At 32.3% G+C, this 22,197-nt stretch overlaps 1 protein-coding gene across 1 annotated transcript; it reads left to right on the forward strand.

The window, feature by feature from the left end:
• Positions 1–9,965: 9,965 nt before the first annotated feature.
• Positions 9,966–11,040, forward strand: LOC119602287. Its single transcript, XM_037953718.1, has 2 exons — positions 9,966–9,980; positions 10,256–11,040. The coding sequence occupies exons 1-2, from the start codon at positions 9,966–9,968 to the stop codon at positions 10,979–10,981; spliced, it is 741 nt and encodes a 246-aa protein (XP_037809646.1). The 3' UTR covers positions 10,982–11,040.
• Positions 11,041–22,197: the final 11,157 nt, after the last annotated feature.

The raw sequence follows: 22,197 nt of genomic DNA on the forward strand, positions 1-22,197 counted from the left end.
CATTGTCAATAAATCGCTTAAATATGTGTTATTGAATTAAATCCGTCGTGGGACCTTAAATAGGATATTTACTTGTACATCCGATTCTGAATATGACATGAAACAATAATTTGCTTAAAAGTCCAAATATTTTTGACCTAAAACTTCTTATATTATCTTTGGTTAAATGCTTAGTTTCAAAACATATCGTTTTATAGTAGATTGAATCCTTCGAGTTCCTATCATTTGGATATCATTTGTTCTAAAGTCAAATATTACTTCAAAATTTAAATTTCTGGTAATTTTCTCATAAAATATTAACAATGAAATTTTAATAACATTAATATTCATATAATGTCAATCAAGATAAAAATATGTACAACTTTATTAGCCGTTTATAATTTTATTATTATTTTTTTAGAAAAAAACGGCTTTTAGTTGATGCATTTTTGAGAATTTATATTACAATGTGCTAAAACACTCTTGCAATTTAAAATTAGAAATTTTAAATATACTTTAACCTGTTATTTTTTTATCGAAACGATATATTAAAGGTTTTCATACAAAAATTCTTTATCTATCTGTTAAACGATAATCGGATATTGTGATTGTGGCCCTGAGAGTATCAAATAAGACTCGGGAGTACAACGGTACTTTTGAACATCGAATAGTATCAAAAAAAGTACCATCGTACCAATTTTGCCATCCCTGGTGGGTATATAAGATTCGGAACAGCCGAATATAACACACTTACTTGTTCTTTTTTAAATTGGGGAGTTATTTCGTAATGAAATAAGCTCCCAATTTGAGGAGTTATTTCATTTTTATACCCACCATCAAAAAAGATGGGACATATCGGTCCACGTTTTCAGAAAATTACTTTAACGCTCATTACTGGCTTAAAAATACAAGTATAGCGATGAAATTTGACATAAGCAAATCTCTTATGAACCAAAATCTCTCTCGGTCCATAACTGACCGCACCGCCCATTGAGGTGACTTTAAAGTTTATAGTAACTTAAAAATACGATTAAAGCGATGAAATTCGACACACAGAAGTTTTATACGAGTTAAAATTTTAGTGCGGATCGGTCCACAATTGACTCTACCCCCTATATTAGGTCCCCTTCGGAAAATTACTTAAACGATCATTTCTGGCTTAAAAATACGTTTGCAGTTATGAAATTTGATATAATAAACTTTTATAGAAACTTAAATCTTCCTACCGAATTTCATGCGGAAAGTTTCGGTAACTCACCCTACCAGCCCATATAAGCCTGCCTCCTGAAAATTACTTTAAAAATGCGAGTACAGCGATGCTATTCGATGTAAACATGTTTATAAGAACCAAAATCGGTCTAAAACATTGTATAAAAAACGGTGAGTTAATTTGATGAGTGATCATGGGAGCAGTCCTTTTAAGGAATTCGGTTTGATGGTGGGTATATGAGATGGCGTCATGAAATAACTCCCCTCGAAATAACTTTCCAAAACAAAAATGAAAACAACGAAATTTGGGGATTTAATTCGTTTTTTGGGGCATTATTTCACATTTAAAAGGCGAAGTTATTTCATTATGAAATAATTCCTCTAAATTTAAATAAATCCCTAAAAATATTTTTGGGGAATTATTTCATTATATTACTTTTATCACACGAAATAAAAAATATATGTTTGATAGCCGGCCTTCGGCCAGGCGCAAGGGTTTTATCCTCTGGGGTATATTAGACACCGGTTTCGTTAAGAATACACTCTCCCTTTATCAAGAGCTACGGCCTTAGGCCGGCTCTTTAGGAAATCATAACTAAGCGAAGCCAGTGTTGGACATATTATAGAGTGATGAATCCTTGGGAATTTATTTCATTTTAAAATTTGGGATTTGTTTCATATGAAATAAAAACCCAAAAATGGGGTGTTATTTCATTTTAATTTAGGAAGTTATTTCATTTCGTTGGGGAATTATTTCATAATGAAATAAGTCCCAAAATTTGAGGAGTTATTTAATTTTTGTTTTGGGGAATTATTTCGTGGGGAGTTATTTCATGACGCCAGGCCGGCTATTTAGGAAATATTTATTAAAAGAAGCCGTTGTTGAACATAACATATAGTAGAAAGTCCTTGCGCCCGGCCGCCTATTAAGGAAATCTTTATTAAGCAATTAAACTGAAATGTATTAAACTTTGAAGCCCCACTCGAAAGTATGAGCCCCTACATTTTTTAAAAATATCTAGATGTCGAATTTTTAAACTGGAACTTATTTCATTTTAATATTTGTTTCACATGAAATAATTCCCTAAAAAAGGGGTGTTATTTCATTTTAGGCGTCATGAAATAACTCCCCAAAACAAAAATGAAATAACACCATAAACATTTGTTCAGAAAGCAAAAACAACGAAATTTGGGGATTTAATTCGTTTTTTGGGGCATTATTTTACATTTAAAATGGGGAGTTATTTCATTATGGAAAAATTCCTCAAAATTCAAAAAAAATAAATCCCTAAAAATATTTTTGGGGGGTTACTTCATTATATTACTTTTATCACACGAAATAAAAAAATATACATGTGATAGCGTTTTATCCTCTGGGGTACATTGGACACCAGCTTCGCTAAGAATACACACTCCCTCTATCAAGAGTGTTCGGCCTTAAGTCGGCTATTTAGGAAATCTTTACTAAGCGAAGCCGGTGTTTGTCATATTATAAAGTGTTATTATCTAGGAAGTTATTTTATTTCGTTGAGGCTTTTTTCATTTTTAAATTGGGGAATTATTTCATAATGAAATAAGTCCCCAAATTTGAGGACTTATTGCATTTTTGTTTTGGGGAGTTATTTCGTGGGGAGGTATTTCATGACGCCATGACCAACACCGGCTTCGCTTAATAAAGATTTCCTAAATATATTATTTATTTCGTGTGGCAAATGAATATAATGAAATAACTCCCCAAAAATATTTGTGGGGATTTATTTAATTATTGAATTTTGAGGAATTATTTCATATGCCCCAAAAAACGAGTTAAATCCCCAAATTTCGTTGTTGTTGCTTTCTGAACAAATTTTTAGGGAGTTATTTCATTTTTGTTTTGGAGAGTTATTTCGTGGGGAGTTATTTCATGACGCCCTTCATTTTAATTTAAGGAGTTATTTCATTTCATTATGGCTTTTTTTATACCCTCCACCACCATCAGTGGTGATAGAGGGTATATATAAGTTTGTCGTTCCGTGTGTAACACCAAGAAATATTCATTTCACACCCAACAAAGTATATATATTCTGGGTCCTTATGAAATTCTGAATCGATTTAGCTATGTCCGTCTGTCTGTCTGCCTAAAACACGCTCACGTTAAAACTAAGCAAAGGAAATCAACCAAATTCACCTAAAATATTTATTATTATCCTAAGCAGTTTGGTATTGAAAATCAGCAAAATCGGTTTACAACGTAAAAAAAATTTCAGACTACTTCAAAAAAAAATTACGTTTTTTTCCTAATTCTTAACAAGTTTTCTCAGAAACTATCAAAGATATTTCGATGAATTTTGTCACACATTATTTTTTCAAAGCAGTGATCAATTATGTTCAAAATCTTTACAATCGATCCAATATTTCCCATAGCCCCCATACAAAGGTATATATTCCCAGAAATTAGTTTATTAACTAATAACTCCCTTAAATATATCGGTATCAACACAAAATTTTGTACATGCAAATAATATGAACAGAAATCATACTATCAACGTAGATCTCAGTCGGTCCACAATTGGTCATAGCTCCCATATAAGGTCCACTTCCGAAAATCACCTATACGTACATATGTTATTGATAAATAAAGCTATTGTGATGAAATCATTCTACAAAATTTTTTACCGATCGGGCCATTATTGGTCATAGTTCCCATATAAGGCCCACTTCCGAAAATAGCTTAAATGCACATATTTCATTGTCAAATAAAGCTATCTTGATAACATTCGACACAAATATGTATGAAATTTTTTCCAGATAGGCCCATAATTGGTCATAGCCCCCATATAAGGTCCGAAAAGGTTCAAAAATCATTTAAACGCTTATATTTTATAAAATTCTAAAGCTATTAGGATAAAATTCAACTTGAATATGTTTTGTATACATATAAATCATTCTACCACTTTTTTCCCGGATCGGTATATTATTGGTCAAAGCTCACATATAAGGCCTATTTCCGAAAATCACTTAAATGAACATATTTCATTGTCAAATAAAGTTATCATGATAAAATTCGACACAAATATTTTTTGTCTTTATATGAATAACTCAACGAAATTTTTCCAGATAGGCTCTCATATATATATATATATTTCTTTGAATAATAAAGCTATCGGAAAAAAATACGACTTGAATATATTTTGTGAGCATATAAATCATTCTACGAAATTTTTTCCTAAGTTGTCTTAGCTCCCATATAAGGTTTAATTCTGAAAATCACTTAATACCACTTACTTCGTCATTAAATTATTATATCCAGATAAAATTCGACATGAATGTGTTCTGTGTATAGATAAATCATTATATTAAAATGTTTTCGAACTGGCATATTAATATAAATTTCTCTGGACTTAATCAAAATTAGATTGACATATGCATATCAATACGCAAACAACAATTTTGCCAAGTTATCTAAAAATTAGATAGTTAAATGGGTTTTAATTAAAAATGGCTTGCTGGTGGTGGGTATTTAAGATTCGGCACAGCCGAATATAGCACTCTGAATTGTTAATTTTTTTAAATTTGGGAATTATTTCATAATGAAATAAATCCCCAAATTTGAGGAGTTATTTAATTTTTTGTTTTGGGGAGTTATTTCATGACGCTTTATAATGTATTACTGGAGGGTCATTTGTATGGGGTCTAGGTGGAAACATCGAACAATATTGCCGATTGTCAATACGAAACAAATTGCATTAACTAAAAATATTTATGCAAAATTTCAGAACTCTAGCTTGTCTTGTTTGGACTCTATCGTGTTTTCAACAGACGGACGGGCATGGCTAGAACGTCTTAGAATCTAATAAGAACCCAGAATATGTATACCTTTATGGGTCTTGGACCCATGCGTTACAACAGAATAACAAAGACAATATAGCCCATCAATATAACAATCTTTAGAGAAGATACTCCTCTGTATTTAAAGTATAGCTTTATAAGAGGCAATTTGTGTGGAAAAAGTGCGAAAAACTTTATGAGACCTATAAGCAATATCTCAAAATGTTATATAACTGTGACAATGTGGGAAAAAAATAAAGATTAATCTTCTATTAGAATTAAAACTGTGTTAATTATTTTCTAAACAAAAGATTATTACAAACATTTGCTAATGTTGATACAAATAATGTTTATTTATTTTTACAACTGATCAATTTTATGTTGAACACCAATTTATTAAACAAACAATAAAATGTTATTGATTTGTAGAAAACGTGTCTGACCTCTAGCAAATTTGTAACAATGGGCAAGATATCATTTTAATGATACAGACAAACCGACTCAGAGGCAAAGAAAAGAGATAAACGAATAGACAGACGGTCTGCCGTACGGTTGAATAGAAATTTGTAGGGAGACATAGAGAAACATACATATTTAAATATATTTTACTAACTCTAGGTTGTAAATCATCACAGTCAGTCATAGAGAAATAGATTTTGTTGTATAAAAAACATGATATGATATGTAAATTAATCTCTTAATTAGATGCAAAACTAATTTTATCAAACAAACAGAAAATCAACAACAACTATAAGAAAAAACAACAAACTATTTATTACAATGTTTTACATATGACACACAAACACATACTTATATTGATATAATGATGAACCAACTCCAATCATATTAGTATTTATGTATAAAACTTATATCTGGCTTTTGGTTTAGGGCGGCAGATAAAAGAGAAAAATAATCAAAAACTGTTAAACATTTGTAACACAAAACAGGGTTTTTTTTAAATATGAATATTTTGCATTCCATTATGCAAAAAGAGGCAATAACCTGGTTGTTTGTTTTTTTATTTTTATTTTTTGGAAGTCAACAAATTTAAGAAATATATATGTATGTATGTATGGGTGTACGTATGAAGCGATTTGAACATTGAAAACTGTGATGGGTAGGAGTTGACCATTTGAACTTAAATCATATATCTTAAAAAGTGTAAGACAAACTGGAAAAATTTTAAATTTTAGTATTTATGTTTAAAATATGATAAGCAAAAGTGTAAGAAAGATAAATGTTACATAAATTATTGCCAAAAATTGGAATTTTCGGTTATTTTTACTAAATGGCATTTTAGTTTGCGGTTTTTTTGATGGTCAACCGCAAATTACTTTTTTCGCTTTTAAGGGTTTGAAAAATAAATATTAATATTTAAACAATACCCTACGATAGAAATTATGTGTACTTTTGAACTTCACATGATAAAATTAGACAATATGACCTGATTATAAGGTGTAATGCCAAGTTTCTTAGCATCAACTACCATTTTGTCAGATTTATGGAGATCGATAGAAAAATTTCTAAGTTAAGAACTATAGCAGCAAGTTTAAAATAATCTTAGTAAAAAAAACATTTTTAATGTTTTTATACCCTCCACCACCATCAGTGGTGATAGAGGGTATATATAACTTTGTCATTCCGTGTGTAACACCAAGAAATATTCATCTGAGACCCAACAAAGTATATATATTCTTGGACCTTATGAAATTCTGAGTCGATTTAGCTATGTCCGTCTGTCCGTCCGTCCGTCCGTCCGTCTGTCTGTCTGTCTGTCTGTCTGTCTGTCTGTATAAAACATTCTCACGTTAACACGAGCAAAATGAGCAAAATCGGTTCACACCGGGAAAAGTTATGAATCAAAATTTGAAACAATCTCGAAAAAAATAAGCATTTTTTACACATTCTGATGTAATTTTCTCAAAAACTATGAAAGACTACACAAGAGCTTGACTCCTGCTGAAAATTGCCTGAATCGGTCCACAATTTCATATACCTCCCATACAAAAGTACATATTCCCGGAAAATGGGTTTTTTGTTAATAACTTCCGTCACAATCTCGAAATCTTTACAAAATTTTACAAATTAAAATCTTGTGTCAATAAAATTCATTTAGAGAAAAAATTTTCTGGATCGGTCCATAATTGGACATAGCTCCCATACAAGGTCCCCTCCCGAAAATAACTTAAACGCAAATAATTCATTTCTGAATTAAGTTATCTATATAAAATTTGGTACAAGTATTGAAATTTTTTCCATCGGTCCATAATTGGTCATAGCTCCCATACAAGGTCCCCTCCCGAAAATCACTTAAACGCAAATAATTCATTTCTGAATTAAGTTATCTATATAAAATTTGGTACAAGTATTGCCCTCACATACAGAAATATTACTGTGAATTTTTTTTCCGATCGGTCCATTATTGGTCATAGCTCCCATACAAGGTCCCATCTCTAAAATCACTTAAACGCGCATATAACTCATTACAAAATTAAGATATCCATATAAAATTTGTTGTGAGTATTACTCTCACATACAGAAATATTACTGAGAAATTTTTTTTCTGATCGGTCCATAATTGGTCATAGCTCCCACACACGGTCCCCTCCCGAAAATCACTTAAACGCACATAACTCATTAACAAATTAAGATATATATAAAATTTGGTACAAGTATTGCCCTCACATACAGAAGTATTACTGTGAAATTTTTTTCCGATCGGTTCTTAATTGGTCATAGCTGCCACTCAAGGTCCCCTCCCAAAATCACTTAAACGCACATAACTCATTACTAAATTAAGATATCCATATAAAATTTGGTCCAAGTATTGCCCAAATGCACAGAAATATTACCGTAAAATTTTTTTCCGATCGGTCCATAATTGGTCATAGCTCCCATACAAGGTCCCTTCCCGAAAATCACTTAAACGCGCATAACTCATTACTAAATTAAGATATCCATATAAAATTTCGTACAAGTATTGCTCATATGCACAGAAATATTACTGTAAAATTTTTTTCCTATCGGTCCATCCTTGGTCATAGCTCCCATGCAAGGTTCCCTCCCGAAAATCACATAAACGCACATAACTCATTACAAAATATTGATATCCATACATTTAGCACAAATATTGCTCTTATATACATAAATTACACTATAAAATTGTTTTACGATCGGTCCATACTTGGTCATAGCTCTCATGCTAGGCACCCTCCAGAAAATTACTTAAACGTACAATATTCATTACCAAATAATGATATAGATACAGAATTTTTAAATTTTGTTTTTATATACACATTTGGTCATAGCTCCCATAAAAGGTCCTCTTTCGAAAATCTATTAAATGCACATTACTCATTACCAAATAAAGCTATTGATACAAAAATTATATTTCAAGATTTTTGCACGATCGGTTCATAACACACATTACTTATTACTAAATTGAGATATAGATACAAAATTTTACTGAAATATAGCTTTCATGTCCAGAAGTTTTGCTTAAAGAATTTTTTACGATCGGTCTATAATTGGTCATATCTCCCATACTAGGTCCTGCCCCTAAAACCGTATTTAACTAGTTGCATTATCAATTTGTGTAGAACAAAATTATATATATATATGTATTTTGAAAATCCTTAAATCTTTCACACACATGCATACATGCAAATTAATAAAAATCGCCAAGCGTTGGTAATGTTCAATAAATCTTGGAATTGTAATAGATTTGAGCTGTTTGAATCTAGGGATTTTTCTATTAAAGATATGAGAAAACTTATTTCTACAAATATTTGATCAATTAGAAAAGTATAATATAAAAGTAGCTGGTGGAGGGTATTTAAGATTCGGCTCAGCCGAATATAGCACTCTAACTTGTTTTTTTTTAATTTATACAAGTAAATTTTGAAGGGGGCTTTGAATAGAGGCTAGGGTCAATGAGGCCCTATAATTATAAAATGCATGAGGATCATCAATGCTAGTATATAGCTTGGTTTTGTATCTTTTTGTCCAGATGCGAGTATATTTAACATAATTATGAACTTAAAAGCCCTAGTCGGGGGGTTCAGTTGTATGGGGCTAAGAGAAATAACTAACTGATGTTAACCATTTTCAATAAGCTTCGTCTCTGGTACAATAGAAGATCGTGTGCCAAATTAAATTGGATTATCTTCAAAATAGCGACCTGTTGTTTGATTACAAGGATTACAAACCCTATTTGGGGGTCCAGTTGTATGGGGGCTAGGTGAAAAAATGGACCGATCTTAACCGACCGATCTTTTTAATAGACTTCGGCCCCGGGATAATAGAAGATCATGTACCAAATTTCATTGAATTATCTTCAAAATGGTTGCTAGGACCAATAGGTGAAAAGTTACACTCATTTGAATAAAACCCTGTATGACCAAAATGTCCAATATTGAACCCTTCTGGCCTACTATCCAATAGTACGAAGCTCGGTGCAAATTTTATCAAAATCGATTTTTTGAGTTGGGTCACTTGACATGAAATTGCAATTTCATGTAGGGCGCAGTTCAATCGACCTTAACCGCAGTTTGGTTGAACTGTTTTTTTGCTTTATCATTCCGTAATGTGACGAACCTCTTTTGTCTATTTTTATTCGATTGATATGAATAGATTTTATGCAAAAACCTTTAGGTTTTGCGGTTTATTGTGATTAATAATTCGTATTAAAAATTGTCATATTTGTAATTTTGCAATTTTGATTATAATTTCTCAATAGCTGTTTATTTGTTAGTTTTATTTTTTTATTGTTGATGGCGATGTAAATAATAAAGATTATGAAGTTGGTATTTATAATTTTAAATTTTAACTTTTAATAAGTTGCATGAAATTTCTCTATAAAATAAAATGCGTATGCGATATTTCATTTAAATAACAACTAATCGTCTCGGTCACATCTTTATCCGTTAAATCTTTCCTCAATTTGTTTTCAAAATTTCTTCAAATCAAAAATGCGTGGATTTATTGTAAGTGAAGCTGATAACTAAAAATTATTACAAGTGATGAAAAATCTCTATAGAGGAATTAAATGTGATAAAAAAAGACATAAAAACTGTTTTAGATGTGATTATAAAATAAAATGATAAATAATTGTCTATAAAAATAATTAGCAAAGACTTTAATTAGTTTGATTTTATACCTAGTGTAATGAAATAATTAAAAACAATTAGCAAAAAAAATACAAAATAAATTAAAAAACTTTTTCTCAAATATTCTAAAAAAATGTTTTTACATTTTATAGATCATTCTCTGCCTTGCATTTGCACAAGCTGAAAAATTGGGATACAATTACGGACAAAGTGGATCGCATAATGCATTTGAAAGCCGCTTCCGACATCGAGGAAACTCAGCCTCAAACCCTACAACAGCCCCCACAATATCCAACGGAATTGGGTCTGGACTTGACAATGGACTTGGTAGATACCCTGCCGATACAGTGCAATCAGGACCAGTAGAAACCAACTATAATAAAGAATTCTACTCTTATTCCGCACCCGAAGATGACTTCAACGACATTGCAGCAGCACAACGTTTAGCTGCAGCCATGCGTAAAAATCTTCGTGTCGTCTTCATTAAGGCTCCTGAAAATAATGGACTCACCAATGCCGCCCTTCAGTTGGCTCAACAAAATGCTGAATCGAAAACCGCCATCTATGTGCTGACAAAACAAACAGATATCGGCAGTTTGGCCAATCAACTGCAAAATCTTCAACACAACCCTGAATCGAAACCGGAAGTACACTTTGTTAAATATCGCACTCCTGAAGATGCTGTTCGTGCCCAACAAATTATCCAACAAGAATATGATGCTTTGGGTGGTTCATCACGTGTTTCAAATGAAGGTGTTGCTCCTGTTTTGGATTTTTCTTCTAAAAAAGAAGAAGTAATACCTAACAGCAATGTTGGTACCATTGAAGGTATTGCAGCATCTTTGAATGCTTATCTACCACCAAAGTCTAGGCATTAAATTGCTTATCATGTTAAATTATTTATGCTGTTCCTTTAGTTATAATTTTGTATTTAATTTAAAATAAAGCTGTTAAATAGTTTTAAAAAACTTAAACAAGATTTTAAATTAATTCAAGCTATGGGAGCTATAAAACTTTAAAATGTGTAATAATGCCCATTAAACATAAATGTTTTGGACAATTTGTTTAGAATTAAAGAAAGTGGCACTTTATCATGGATAGAATTGCTCACAACTTAGTTGTATATTGTATTTTGGATTCATTCAAAAAAGTGTCCAGGCTACCTTGCCGTCGGCCGGAGTTTTAAACTCCGGTGTATTTCGAATACTGGAAAAGTGACACAATGTCCATGGACATTATGGTACTTTTAAAAAGTGTCATAACGACCATGGGCACTTTGACTCAAACGTGACCGACATAAAGTCAATGGAATACAAAAAGCCCATATGTTAAGAAAAAGCTTAATTAAATTAAACGACCCGAAATTAAGAGCCATTCTATTTGCGAACAGAGTGTCTGTTTCTAAATTTATTTTTTAAATTTATTATTTATGTAAATTTATTATTTATGTAAATGGATATTATGACACTTTTGAAAGTCCCATCGTTCTTTCTAAGGATATTATTAATAATATTGATAGCTGACAATGCAAAATTAATCAATTTAAATTAACCAGAACGGTCCGCTTTCACAGAAATATAAATGCTTTGCTCTCCTTTACTCATTAATTTACTGTAAATTAATTGTTAATTGTAGCTTTTTATCGTTTGACTGAAATAACAAAAACTATTACCCACTCAATGCACTCATTATTCAAGAGCAATAGCTTAACCATATTTAAACATGAAATTAAAACAAAAAACACAAACAAAAGCTTTTAATCAAAACTGATTGTCCTCCTTTTGAAATGAAAATTGTCAAATGAGTCTTAAATATTACGGTAATTAAGTTGAACAAAAAACTTTTAGATTGTCCTGTCAACAAATAGCAAGCACCCATGGTGAAGCAGGCGCCCAGCTGAGAGGTACACAGTTCAACGATTTTCTAAAGACTTTGAAGTTCAGTATGTATGTATATTCAAACGAGTGTAGGTAAAATTCATAGAACAAAGGTGAGACAGACAGAAAATGCGTAAAGATATCTTATGTTTGTATATGAAAATGGCCACAAATCCCTAGGAAGCGTTTTATTAATTTTATAACATATTCAACACCAGCTATAATAAATGATATATATACTCCAACAATAAATACCTTTTACTTATGGGCATGGATAAAGCATGAAGGAACATTTTGTGGATGTGTGAGAGTGCGTCAGCTAGAACTGTAGACAGACACATGCTGTGAGACATCTATGATAAAGTTGTCTACAATACCAATGCAATATCTATTAACTATATAATGTACGTAAGAGTAAGCGAATTGATCAGTTATTTAATATGCTAAAATTCTAAGATTCTCGAAATTGCGTATAAAGGGATTAACTATTATTATTTCTGTAAAGTTTTGTTTTCTTTACAATAGACCCATTTCTGCACATGGTTGAGGAATAGTGTAAATCTATTAGTGTTATTTGATATATGGTCACTAAGATATTTTATTGTCGTTTAATATATGACTGTGTCACATAATGGTTATCGAATGGGTGGACGGTCTGGTATTTTGTATTTATTTAGATACCTAAGGAGTTAAATGTATTGGATTACATGAAATAAAACACAAAATGTCTTTAATATATGAGCAATTTCGTGTCAAATGACCCAACTAAAGATATCGATTTGTATGAAATTTGCACCAAGGTTAGTAGTATTGGATAGTAGGCTAGACACAAATTATCTACTCTATCGGTCAACAACTGGCGGACTTAGAGGGGGTCAAAGTTTAAAATTTTAGTCATACAGGGTTTTATTTAAATGGAAACAGTAAGGAAATAGCTATCTAAACTCCTTTGTGTAATTTTTGATAGGACCAAAAGGTGAAAAGTTACATTTGAAAATTTGAGGAATAACAAAAATAAAACGGAAATTAAACAAGTAAGAGTGTTATATTCGGCTGTGCCGAATCTCATATACCCACCATCAAACTGTATGCCATAAAAGGAATGCTCTCCCATAAACATCAGGGTGATATTTGGAATATGGCTTAAGTCAATTATGGACCGAGCTCTTTTGAACTAAAAAAATATTAATTTTTAAAAACCAAATATTTTATTTAAATTTTTAAACCGTGAGCGTATGAGTAATTTTCTGAAGAGGACCTTTATATGCGTTAATTATGAACCGATACTCATAAAATTTTATACATAGATTTCGTTTGTATAGAACTTTTTTATGCGAAATTTCAGCGCTATACTCGTATTTTAAATAAGGAAAACTCGAATTTCAATCACCAAAACTCTTTCCTATAGGGAACCTTTTATAGGGGCTAGTCAGGGTCAGTTATAAATCAGTCCTCATTAAATTTGGAATGAAGAATTATGTTCCTAATTCTAGAGTGAATTACGGACACATTCCGCATGAAATTCGGAGCGAATTTCATAACTCATATTTTTAAGCCAGTAATGATCGTTTAAGTAATTTTCTGAAGGGCGGTAGGGTAAATTATGGACCGATCCTCCCTTTTGGCACGCATTAAACTTATGTGCATCAATTTTCGTCACTACATTCATATTTTTAAGCCAGTAATGAGCATTATAGTTATTTGCAGAGGGGGTCCTTATATGCAGGAAGGGTCATTTATTGGCCGATCCAAAAAAAATTGGTACAGAGGTTTTGGCTCGTAAGAAACTTACGTGTGTAGCATTTCATCGCTTTACCCGTATTTTTAAGACAGTAATGAGCGTTGAAGCTATTTCCTGAAGTGGACCCAATAGGGGGAGTAGGGCATTTTTGGACCAGTAATGAGTGTTAAAGTCATTTTCTGAAGGGGACCTTATATGGGGGTAGGGTCAATTATGGACCGGTCCTCAGAAAATTTGGTAGAGAGATTTTGGCTCACATGAAACTTATTTATGTAGAATTTCATCGCTATACTTGAATTTTGGGACCAGTAATGAGTGTTAAAGTCATTTTCAGAAGGGGACCGTATATGGGGGTAGGGTCATTTATGGGACGATCCTAAAATAGAAATGTAGAGAGGTTTTAGTTCGTTAAAAACTTATTTATACCGAATTTCAACACTATACTCACACTTTTGGGCCAGTAATGAGTGTTAAAGTCATTTTCTGAAGGGGACTTTATATGGGGGGTAGGGTCATTTATGGGCCGATCGTAAAAACAATTCGTGGAGTGATTTTGGTTCGTAAGAAACTTACTTATACCGAATTTCATCGCTATACTCGAATTTTTAGGCCAGTAATGAGTGTTAAATTCATTTTCTGAAGGGGACCTTATAAGAGGGGTAGGGTCATTTATTGGCCGATCCTCAAAAAATTTGGTAGAAATATTTTGGCTCATATGAAACTTATTTATGTCGAATTTGATCGCTATACTCGTACTTCTAAAGCAGTTATGCCCGTTAAAGCTGTTTTTTCGAGGTCCACTTGTATGGGGGCTATCCGAAAAATTGGACCGATATTGCCCATTTTCAATACCAAACAAACCTTAGCAATAGAGAATATTTATGCAAAATTTCAACTGTCTAGCTCCTTTCATGTGGTCTCTATCGTGATTTCAACAGACAGACGGACGGACGGACAGACGGACGGACATGGCTAGATCGTCTTAGAATTTAATAAGGACCCGGAATATATATACTTTTATGGGTCTATGGCCAATATTTCGAAGTGTTACAAACGGAATGACAAAATCAATATACCCCCCATCTTTTTGATGGTGGGTATAAAAAATAACAATACAAAATATTCTTAACTAAATGTGGATTATTAGTTTTGTGACTTTTAACCCATTAATTCCATTAATGTGGACTCGAAATGCACAGAAATGGAAAATGCTAAGTTACTTTTTCCAGAAACTTTGAAGCGCTGATCCCAGATAGAATATCTTGGTCAAGCGGAACATTGGAGCAAATACCAGTAGGAACCCGTTGTTACACGGATGGCTCTAAATTGGGGGACAAAGTGGGACTGGGATTCTATATTGAAGACCCAGAAACAGAAATATACCACCGTTTACCAAATCATAACACAAGCTTCCAGGCAGATGTACGAGCAATAACGGAATGCGTAAATTGGATTAGAATAAACATGGCGCCCACAGCGCTTAATATATTTACCGACAGCCAGAAGGCAATTAGGGCGATATCAGGTGATAGAACTAAATCGAATACCGTATTGGACTGTAAGAAAGCTTTAACTGAATACTCTCCCAGAGGTAAGGTTTACATCATATGGGTACCAGGCCACTCAGGAGTAGACGGCAACGAAAGGGCGAATGTAATAGCTTTAAAAGGAAGGGAGCTCGAGGCAGTTAACCTAACAAACGCAAAACCATTTGACGCAACAAAAGCTGAACTAAAAATATGGGTGAGAGAATCCCATAAGGCCTCTTGGAATAATGAAACAGTGGGTAGAACCACGAAGATCCTATGGGGTGACCCTGATGAGAGCAAGACGAAAAATCTCCTCAAAATGAGCAAGTCTGTAGTTAGTGTGATGGTACGTATTCTGAGTGGACACACAGGATTACGAACACATCTATGCAAAATTGGACTTGCGGATTCAGACGAATGTAGAGCATGTGGAGAGGACAGTGAAACTCTGGAGCACTTTCTTTGCCACTGCCAGGCATTCGTCGAAGGTAGATCTAATTATCTTGGAAGTAATGTTATTCCGGAAATAACATTCCTGACTAACACTGATTAGAAGATTCTTAGGAATTACGTTCAGGAAACTGAGTTTCTGAACACTGAAAAATAATTCACTCAGTGAAATTTTTTTCCATGATAAGGTGCGCACAACAGGCCCGATAGTGGTCTAGGTGTATTTCTTCTGATTTGATGTAGTATACATTCTCCTATCAACCTAACCTAACCTACTTTTTCCTAATGGATAGGTTTACCCAACATGTTTATAACGATTATAAATCGAATCTGAGGATTGTAATTTTGGATTATTTTGTAAAGTGCCTATTTCGTAAATGAATTATTTGAATGTTAATAACTTTTATGTAGTTAGTTTTTGAAAAAAGTTTCTAACGTAAACTTATAAAGAATTAATAAAAGTTTATTACCTAATTATAAACATATAACATGTCCTTGCGGAGACTTAGAAAGAGGATAATTAAGGTGTTAGGTATATAGAACAGTGAGCATTTCTCAGTACTTTTTGTCCCCCGACATATGATATAAATAATTAACAACTTGCTTACTTTTTTTATAAAATTTGCTCCAAAAATTGATTTTTATCAGAGGAATGGGTTTTTAACGTAAGAAAAAACAATATATATATTTTTTGAAATATTTATATTTGATGATAAGCAATATACTTTTAATGTAAATGTTTCTATCAGAACGTCCTCTATTTTCATTTTTTTAAGGATTTCTGTGAAGGATATGTTATTTGACCGCATTAAAACTTGTTGAAGGTACAGTTGGCGAATCTTAAATACATATTTTTACGAGGAAATCGGAATATAATTGCAATTATCATTCAAAAAAGAAGCATGGGATGAAAATTATGACCATTTTCTTGCTTTATTAAGAGAATTGCAAGGAGTCTAGCTCCAAAGACCTTCGGTAAATGTATGCAAAATATTCATGTTGGTCAATATATCTGTTGCTGCAAGAAGATATACAAATTTCATCAAATTCATGAATTAAAATAAAAAAATTATAAAGAATTATAAAGAAAGAAAGAAATCCAAGAATTAAAATTTTATACTTTTAAATTATTATATACCATATAAGCTAGTCTATGCTTAGATCTTAATAATTACGATTTTTTTACGATTTTTTTGTTAAAAAATTTAACTCTTACTTAAAATACTTAAGGGACAAAAATTCGTGGATAATGCCCACTGTTACGTATATATACATGTCTTCTAAAATCCAAACCAGACAACACAGAAAAGTTTTTTTAATTAAAATTGTTTTATATATGTACAAGTAAACTTTTATATCCTAATTTCACATTTCTACCTTAAATAGATCGCCGTGGGCATTAATGGGTTAAGTGGACATTATTTAATTAAGTGAAATCTTCTCATATTAAGTACAACGAGATTACAAATAGATATTCGCACTCATTTCAAAAGTTTCATCCTTATTTGAATTTGTTAAACCAATCTTATATGTAATCTAATTTTAAAGTATAACTTAGTAAATTCGTACATCAATAATATGTGATTAATGTGCGATAATTTTTTCCTTAAAGGAATTCGTAATATAACATAACGTTTACGTGCTTTTTCAATTTGGAAGCTACGTACAATTATAGTCTGATAAAACATTTTATCCCTTTATTATGATAACAATTTTTAAGTTTTTGATAACACGTGTGTATTAGGTACATATTAAAATTAGGCCTTTTCAATACAATCCTGTTTAACAAAAATTAAATAAAAATTTAATTTTTTTTGCAATATAATCCGATCAATTACTAATACTAAAAATATAAACCATAATATTACAGTAATAAAAAAATCATAATGACGTTTTTTTCTTTTAACTAAATAGACCTAATTTTATAACAATATTTAAAATCAATTTGTATGGTCAGCTTTGAGACGCAAAATACTCTTACAACTTTTGCTTTCATTCATTTCTTTTATCAAAAACTGTTGGATTAACCTTGATTTGTAAAACCCAAAATGTTAATAATAGGTACTATGTCGTACCTTTAATTAACACACACAATAAAAGACATTTGTTTGTATATATGTATATTAATGGATACATACGTATTTATATAGAAACGGCAATCAAATAAACACCAAGCCCAATCCAGCCTAATCTGTAATGATTTGAATAGTTTTATTTTTAAACTCATTAATATTTATAAAAACAAGTAAGAAATTATAGTCGGGCGAGGCCGACCATATAATACCCTACACCTGTTACAAAATTAAAATGTGATTTAGTTTTCATAATAAAGCATTTAAGTTGAATTGTATCTTGCCTCAGATATACTTAAGCCATTTATTGTTGAATAAAATTGTGGACATTTAAGTCATAAGTTGTATAGGGGCTATTGTCGAATGAGATCCTATAACTATAAAATTTTTGAGGGTCATCGAGGCTAGTACAGAACTTGGTTTTGCAGCTTACTCGATATACGAGTATAATAAACATAATTGTTAACTTAAGAGCCTTATTCGGCGGGTTCAGTTGTATGGGGGCTAGGTGAAATAATGTACCGATGTTAAGCATTTTCAATAGGCTTCGTCTCCGTTACCATAGAAGATCATGTGCCAAATTTAATTGAATTATCTTCAAAATTGCGACCTACAGTTTGATTACAAGGTTTGCAAGCCCTATTCGGAGGTTTAGTTGTATGGGGGCTAGGTGAAATAATGGACCTATCTTAACCATTTTTAATAGGCTTCGTCCCTGTGACAATAGAAGGTCATGTACCAAATTTCATTGAATTATCTAAATAGACTCAGGTATAGGGTATAGGGCCAATATTATTGTGCGTTACAAACACTACAAACATACTCCCCACTAAATTAGTGTAGGGTATAATAAACACAACAGAAGAAAAAATCCAGCAACAAAATATATAGAAAATAAACATACATTTAAATACATTAACAGATTTTATCCAATAACAAATTATTCATAATACTATAGAAGAATTATTATTAAGTATATTGCTAACTTCATCTCTATATCTGGAACAAGTAAGAAATTATAGTCGGGCGAGACCGACCATATAATACCCTACACCTTTGACAAAAATATAATGTGATTTAGCTGCCATAATAAAGCATTTAAGTTGAATTGTACCTTGCCTTAGATATACATACTTAAGCCGTTTATTGTTTAATAAAATTGTGGAGATTTAAGTGAAATTTTGATGGGGGCTTTTCATAGGGGCTAGGGTCATATGAGAACCTATTATTATGGAATTCGTGGGGGTCATCAAGTCTTGTATACAACTTGGTTATTGCAGCTTTTTGTCGAGATATGAGTATATTAAACTTAAAAGCCCTATTCGGCGGTTTCAGTTGTATGTGGGCTAGGTGAAATAATATACCGATGTAAACCATTTTCAACAGGCTTCGTCTACGGTACCATAAAAGATCATGTGCCAAATTTCATTGAATTATCTCCAAAATTGCGACCTGTAGTTTGATTACAAGTTTTAAAAGCCCTATTCGGGGGTTCAGTTGTATGGGGGCTAGGTGAAATAATGGATTGATGGTAACCATTTTCAATAGGCTTCGTGTACGGTACCATAAAAGATCATGTGCCAAATTTCATTAAATTATCTCCAAAATTGCGACCTGTAGTTTGATTACAAGTTTTAAAAGCCCTATTCGGGGGTTCAGTTGTATGGGGGCTAGGTGAAATAATGGACCGATGTTAACCATTTTCAATAGGCTTCGTCTACGATACCATAAAAATCATGTGCCAAATTTCATTGAATTATCTCCCAAATTGCGACCTGTAGTTTGATTACAAATTTTAAAAGCCCTATTCGAGGGGTTCAGTAGTATGGGGGCTAGGTGAAATAATGGACCGATGTAAACCATTTTCAACAGGCTTCGTCTGCGGTACCATAGAAGATCATGTGCCAAATTTCATTGAATTATCTCCAAAATTGCGACCTGTAGTTTGATTACAAGTTTTAAAAGCCCTATTCGAGGGGTTCAGTTGTATGGGGGCTAGGTGAAGTAATGGACCGATGTTAACCATTTTCAATAGGCTTCGTCTACGATACCATAAAAGATCATGTGCCAAATTTTATTGAATTTTCTGCAAAATTGCGACCTGTAGTTTGATTACAAGGATTACAAGGCCTATTGGGGGGTTCAGTTGTATGGGGGCTAGGTGAAATAATGGACCGATGTTAACCATTTTCAATAGGCTTCGTCTACGATACCATAAAAGATCATGTGCCAAATTTCATTGAATTATCTCCAAAATTGCGACCTGTAGTTTGATTACAAGTTTTAAAAGCCCTATTCGGGGGTTCAGTTGTATGGGGGCTAGGTGAAATAATGGACCGATGTTAACCATTTTCAATAGGCTTCGTCTACGATACCATAAAAGATCATGTGCCAAATTTCATTGAATTATCTCCCAAATTGCGACCTGTAGTTTGATTACAAATTTTAAAAGCCCTATTCGAGGGGTTCAGTAGTATGGGGGCTAGGTGAAATAATGGACCGATGTAAACCATTTTCAACAGACTTCATCTGCGGTACCATAGAAGATCATGTGCCAAATTTCATTGAATTATCTCCAAAATTGCGACCTGTAGTTTGATTACAAGTTTTAAAAGCCCTATTCGAGGGGTTCAGTTGTATGGGGGCTAGGTGAAGTAATGGACCGATGTTAACCATTTTCAATAGGCTTCGTCTACGATACCATAAAAGATCATGTAGCAAATTTCATTGAATTATCTCCAAAACTGAGACCTGTAGTTTGATTACAAGAATTACAAGCCCTATTCGGGGGTTCAGTTGTATGGTGGCTAGGTGAAATAATGGACCGATCTTAACCATTTTCAATAGGCTTCGACAATAGAAGATCATGTACCAAATTTCATTAAATTATCTTCAAAATTGCGACCTGTAGTTTGATTACAAGGTTTACATGGACGGACAGAAGGACGGACATAGCTAAATCGACTCAGAAAATGATTCTGAGCCGATTGGTATACTTTAAGGTGGGTATAGGACCAATATTATTGTGCGTTACAAACATCAGCACAAACCCAATATATAGGGTATAAACAGTTGAGTACAGTAGGCACGACTATATGTCATGCTACATACATACATATGTATGTTGGAGATAAATTTATCAATAAACAAGTTAGAGTCCTGTATTAGGCTATGCTGAATCCTTAATATATGGGGGGTGTGATATACTTCGCAAAAAACGAGAACGCGCGAATTTACCACAGCATTGTTGTTATAAAAAACAACATCACACTCCCCTATATAAAAAATGCGGAAGTTTAAATTTTGCTTTCGAAATGAGAAATTTCTTTATTCTAATTTACACTAATTTTGATCATACTCCTAAATACTTCCGAATGGATTTTACTAATATCTCAAATTATCATCCTTTTCTGTTTTTATCTTGTACAATAAAGTGGTTTTATTAAAGGGTCCACCTACCACTGTAACTTTCTTCACAAACAATTTTCATTTATTTATTTAATTTAACGGCTTCGTAATAATGGCAGTAATAATGATCGTAATTTATCAAAAATTTGTTAACATAAGTAGCTTAACTACTCCTAATGACCCCTATTCCTAGTGATGCGACGCGATACAAAAGAAATATATGCTTCATTCACAAGCGAATTTAAATCAATTTAACAATTAAATATTTAACGCTATCGCAAACAAAAATTGAGATGTAAGGCGAAACAACAGAAAGAGCAACAAATTATTTACGAAATATCAATATATCAATATGAATATATTAACTTAATAACTAAAACAACAACAGCTAAACTTTAGTAATAAAACTCATCAATATGATGGGATGGTCGCACACAAAATTACTCAAATATGCAAATAATATCGTTATGGCCCAAATTAGAAAAAAGAAAGAAATTAACGCCAATTTTGTTGACTCCAACATAACGCAAGACAACGATCCCCAAAAAACAACAACAAATAACAACATTCAATTTACAAAAAAAATAACCAAACTGTTTTTTGTATGGAAGTGTGTCCATCTACAATGTGTGTGGTATACCAGCCAGAATATTACAAAATGGTCAATCATAAATCATTATGAACGCTTATGTTTGTAAATGATAAATAGTCAAACTAATTGTTTTTCTCAGTGTGTATTTCCGGGCAACGACTAAGCGATGTACATTGGTGTAACGTGTTTTCATTGTGTTCGGTTATTTGCATTTGGCTAGAATTTTTGCAATTTGTGTGGAAATTAGGGTGGTTCAAAAATAATTTCTCATCTTATTAAATTTTGTCGCAAAGCATCAATCTCCACTTCATAGATTACAATGAAATATACAGAAACAGTCAATAGGGGTTAATTCATGGAAGTGCACAAATCGATTATATGACGATTGGTGTGAAAAACTCGGGAAATCGGCGATATGTACATCT

This window comes from Lucilia sericata, unplaced genomic scaffold (genome assembly GCF_015586225.1).
Source record: "Lucilia sericata isolate MDLA Ls3-8-SP2 unplaced genomic scaffold, ASM1558622v1 Contig000218F_arrow, whole genome shotgun sequence".
NCBI classification, from domain to species: Eukaryota; Metazoa; Arthropoda; class Insecta; order Diptera; family Calliphoridae; genus Lucilia; species Lucilia sericata.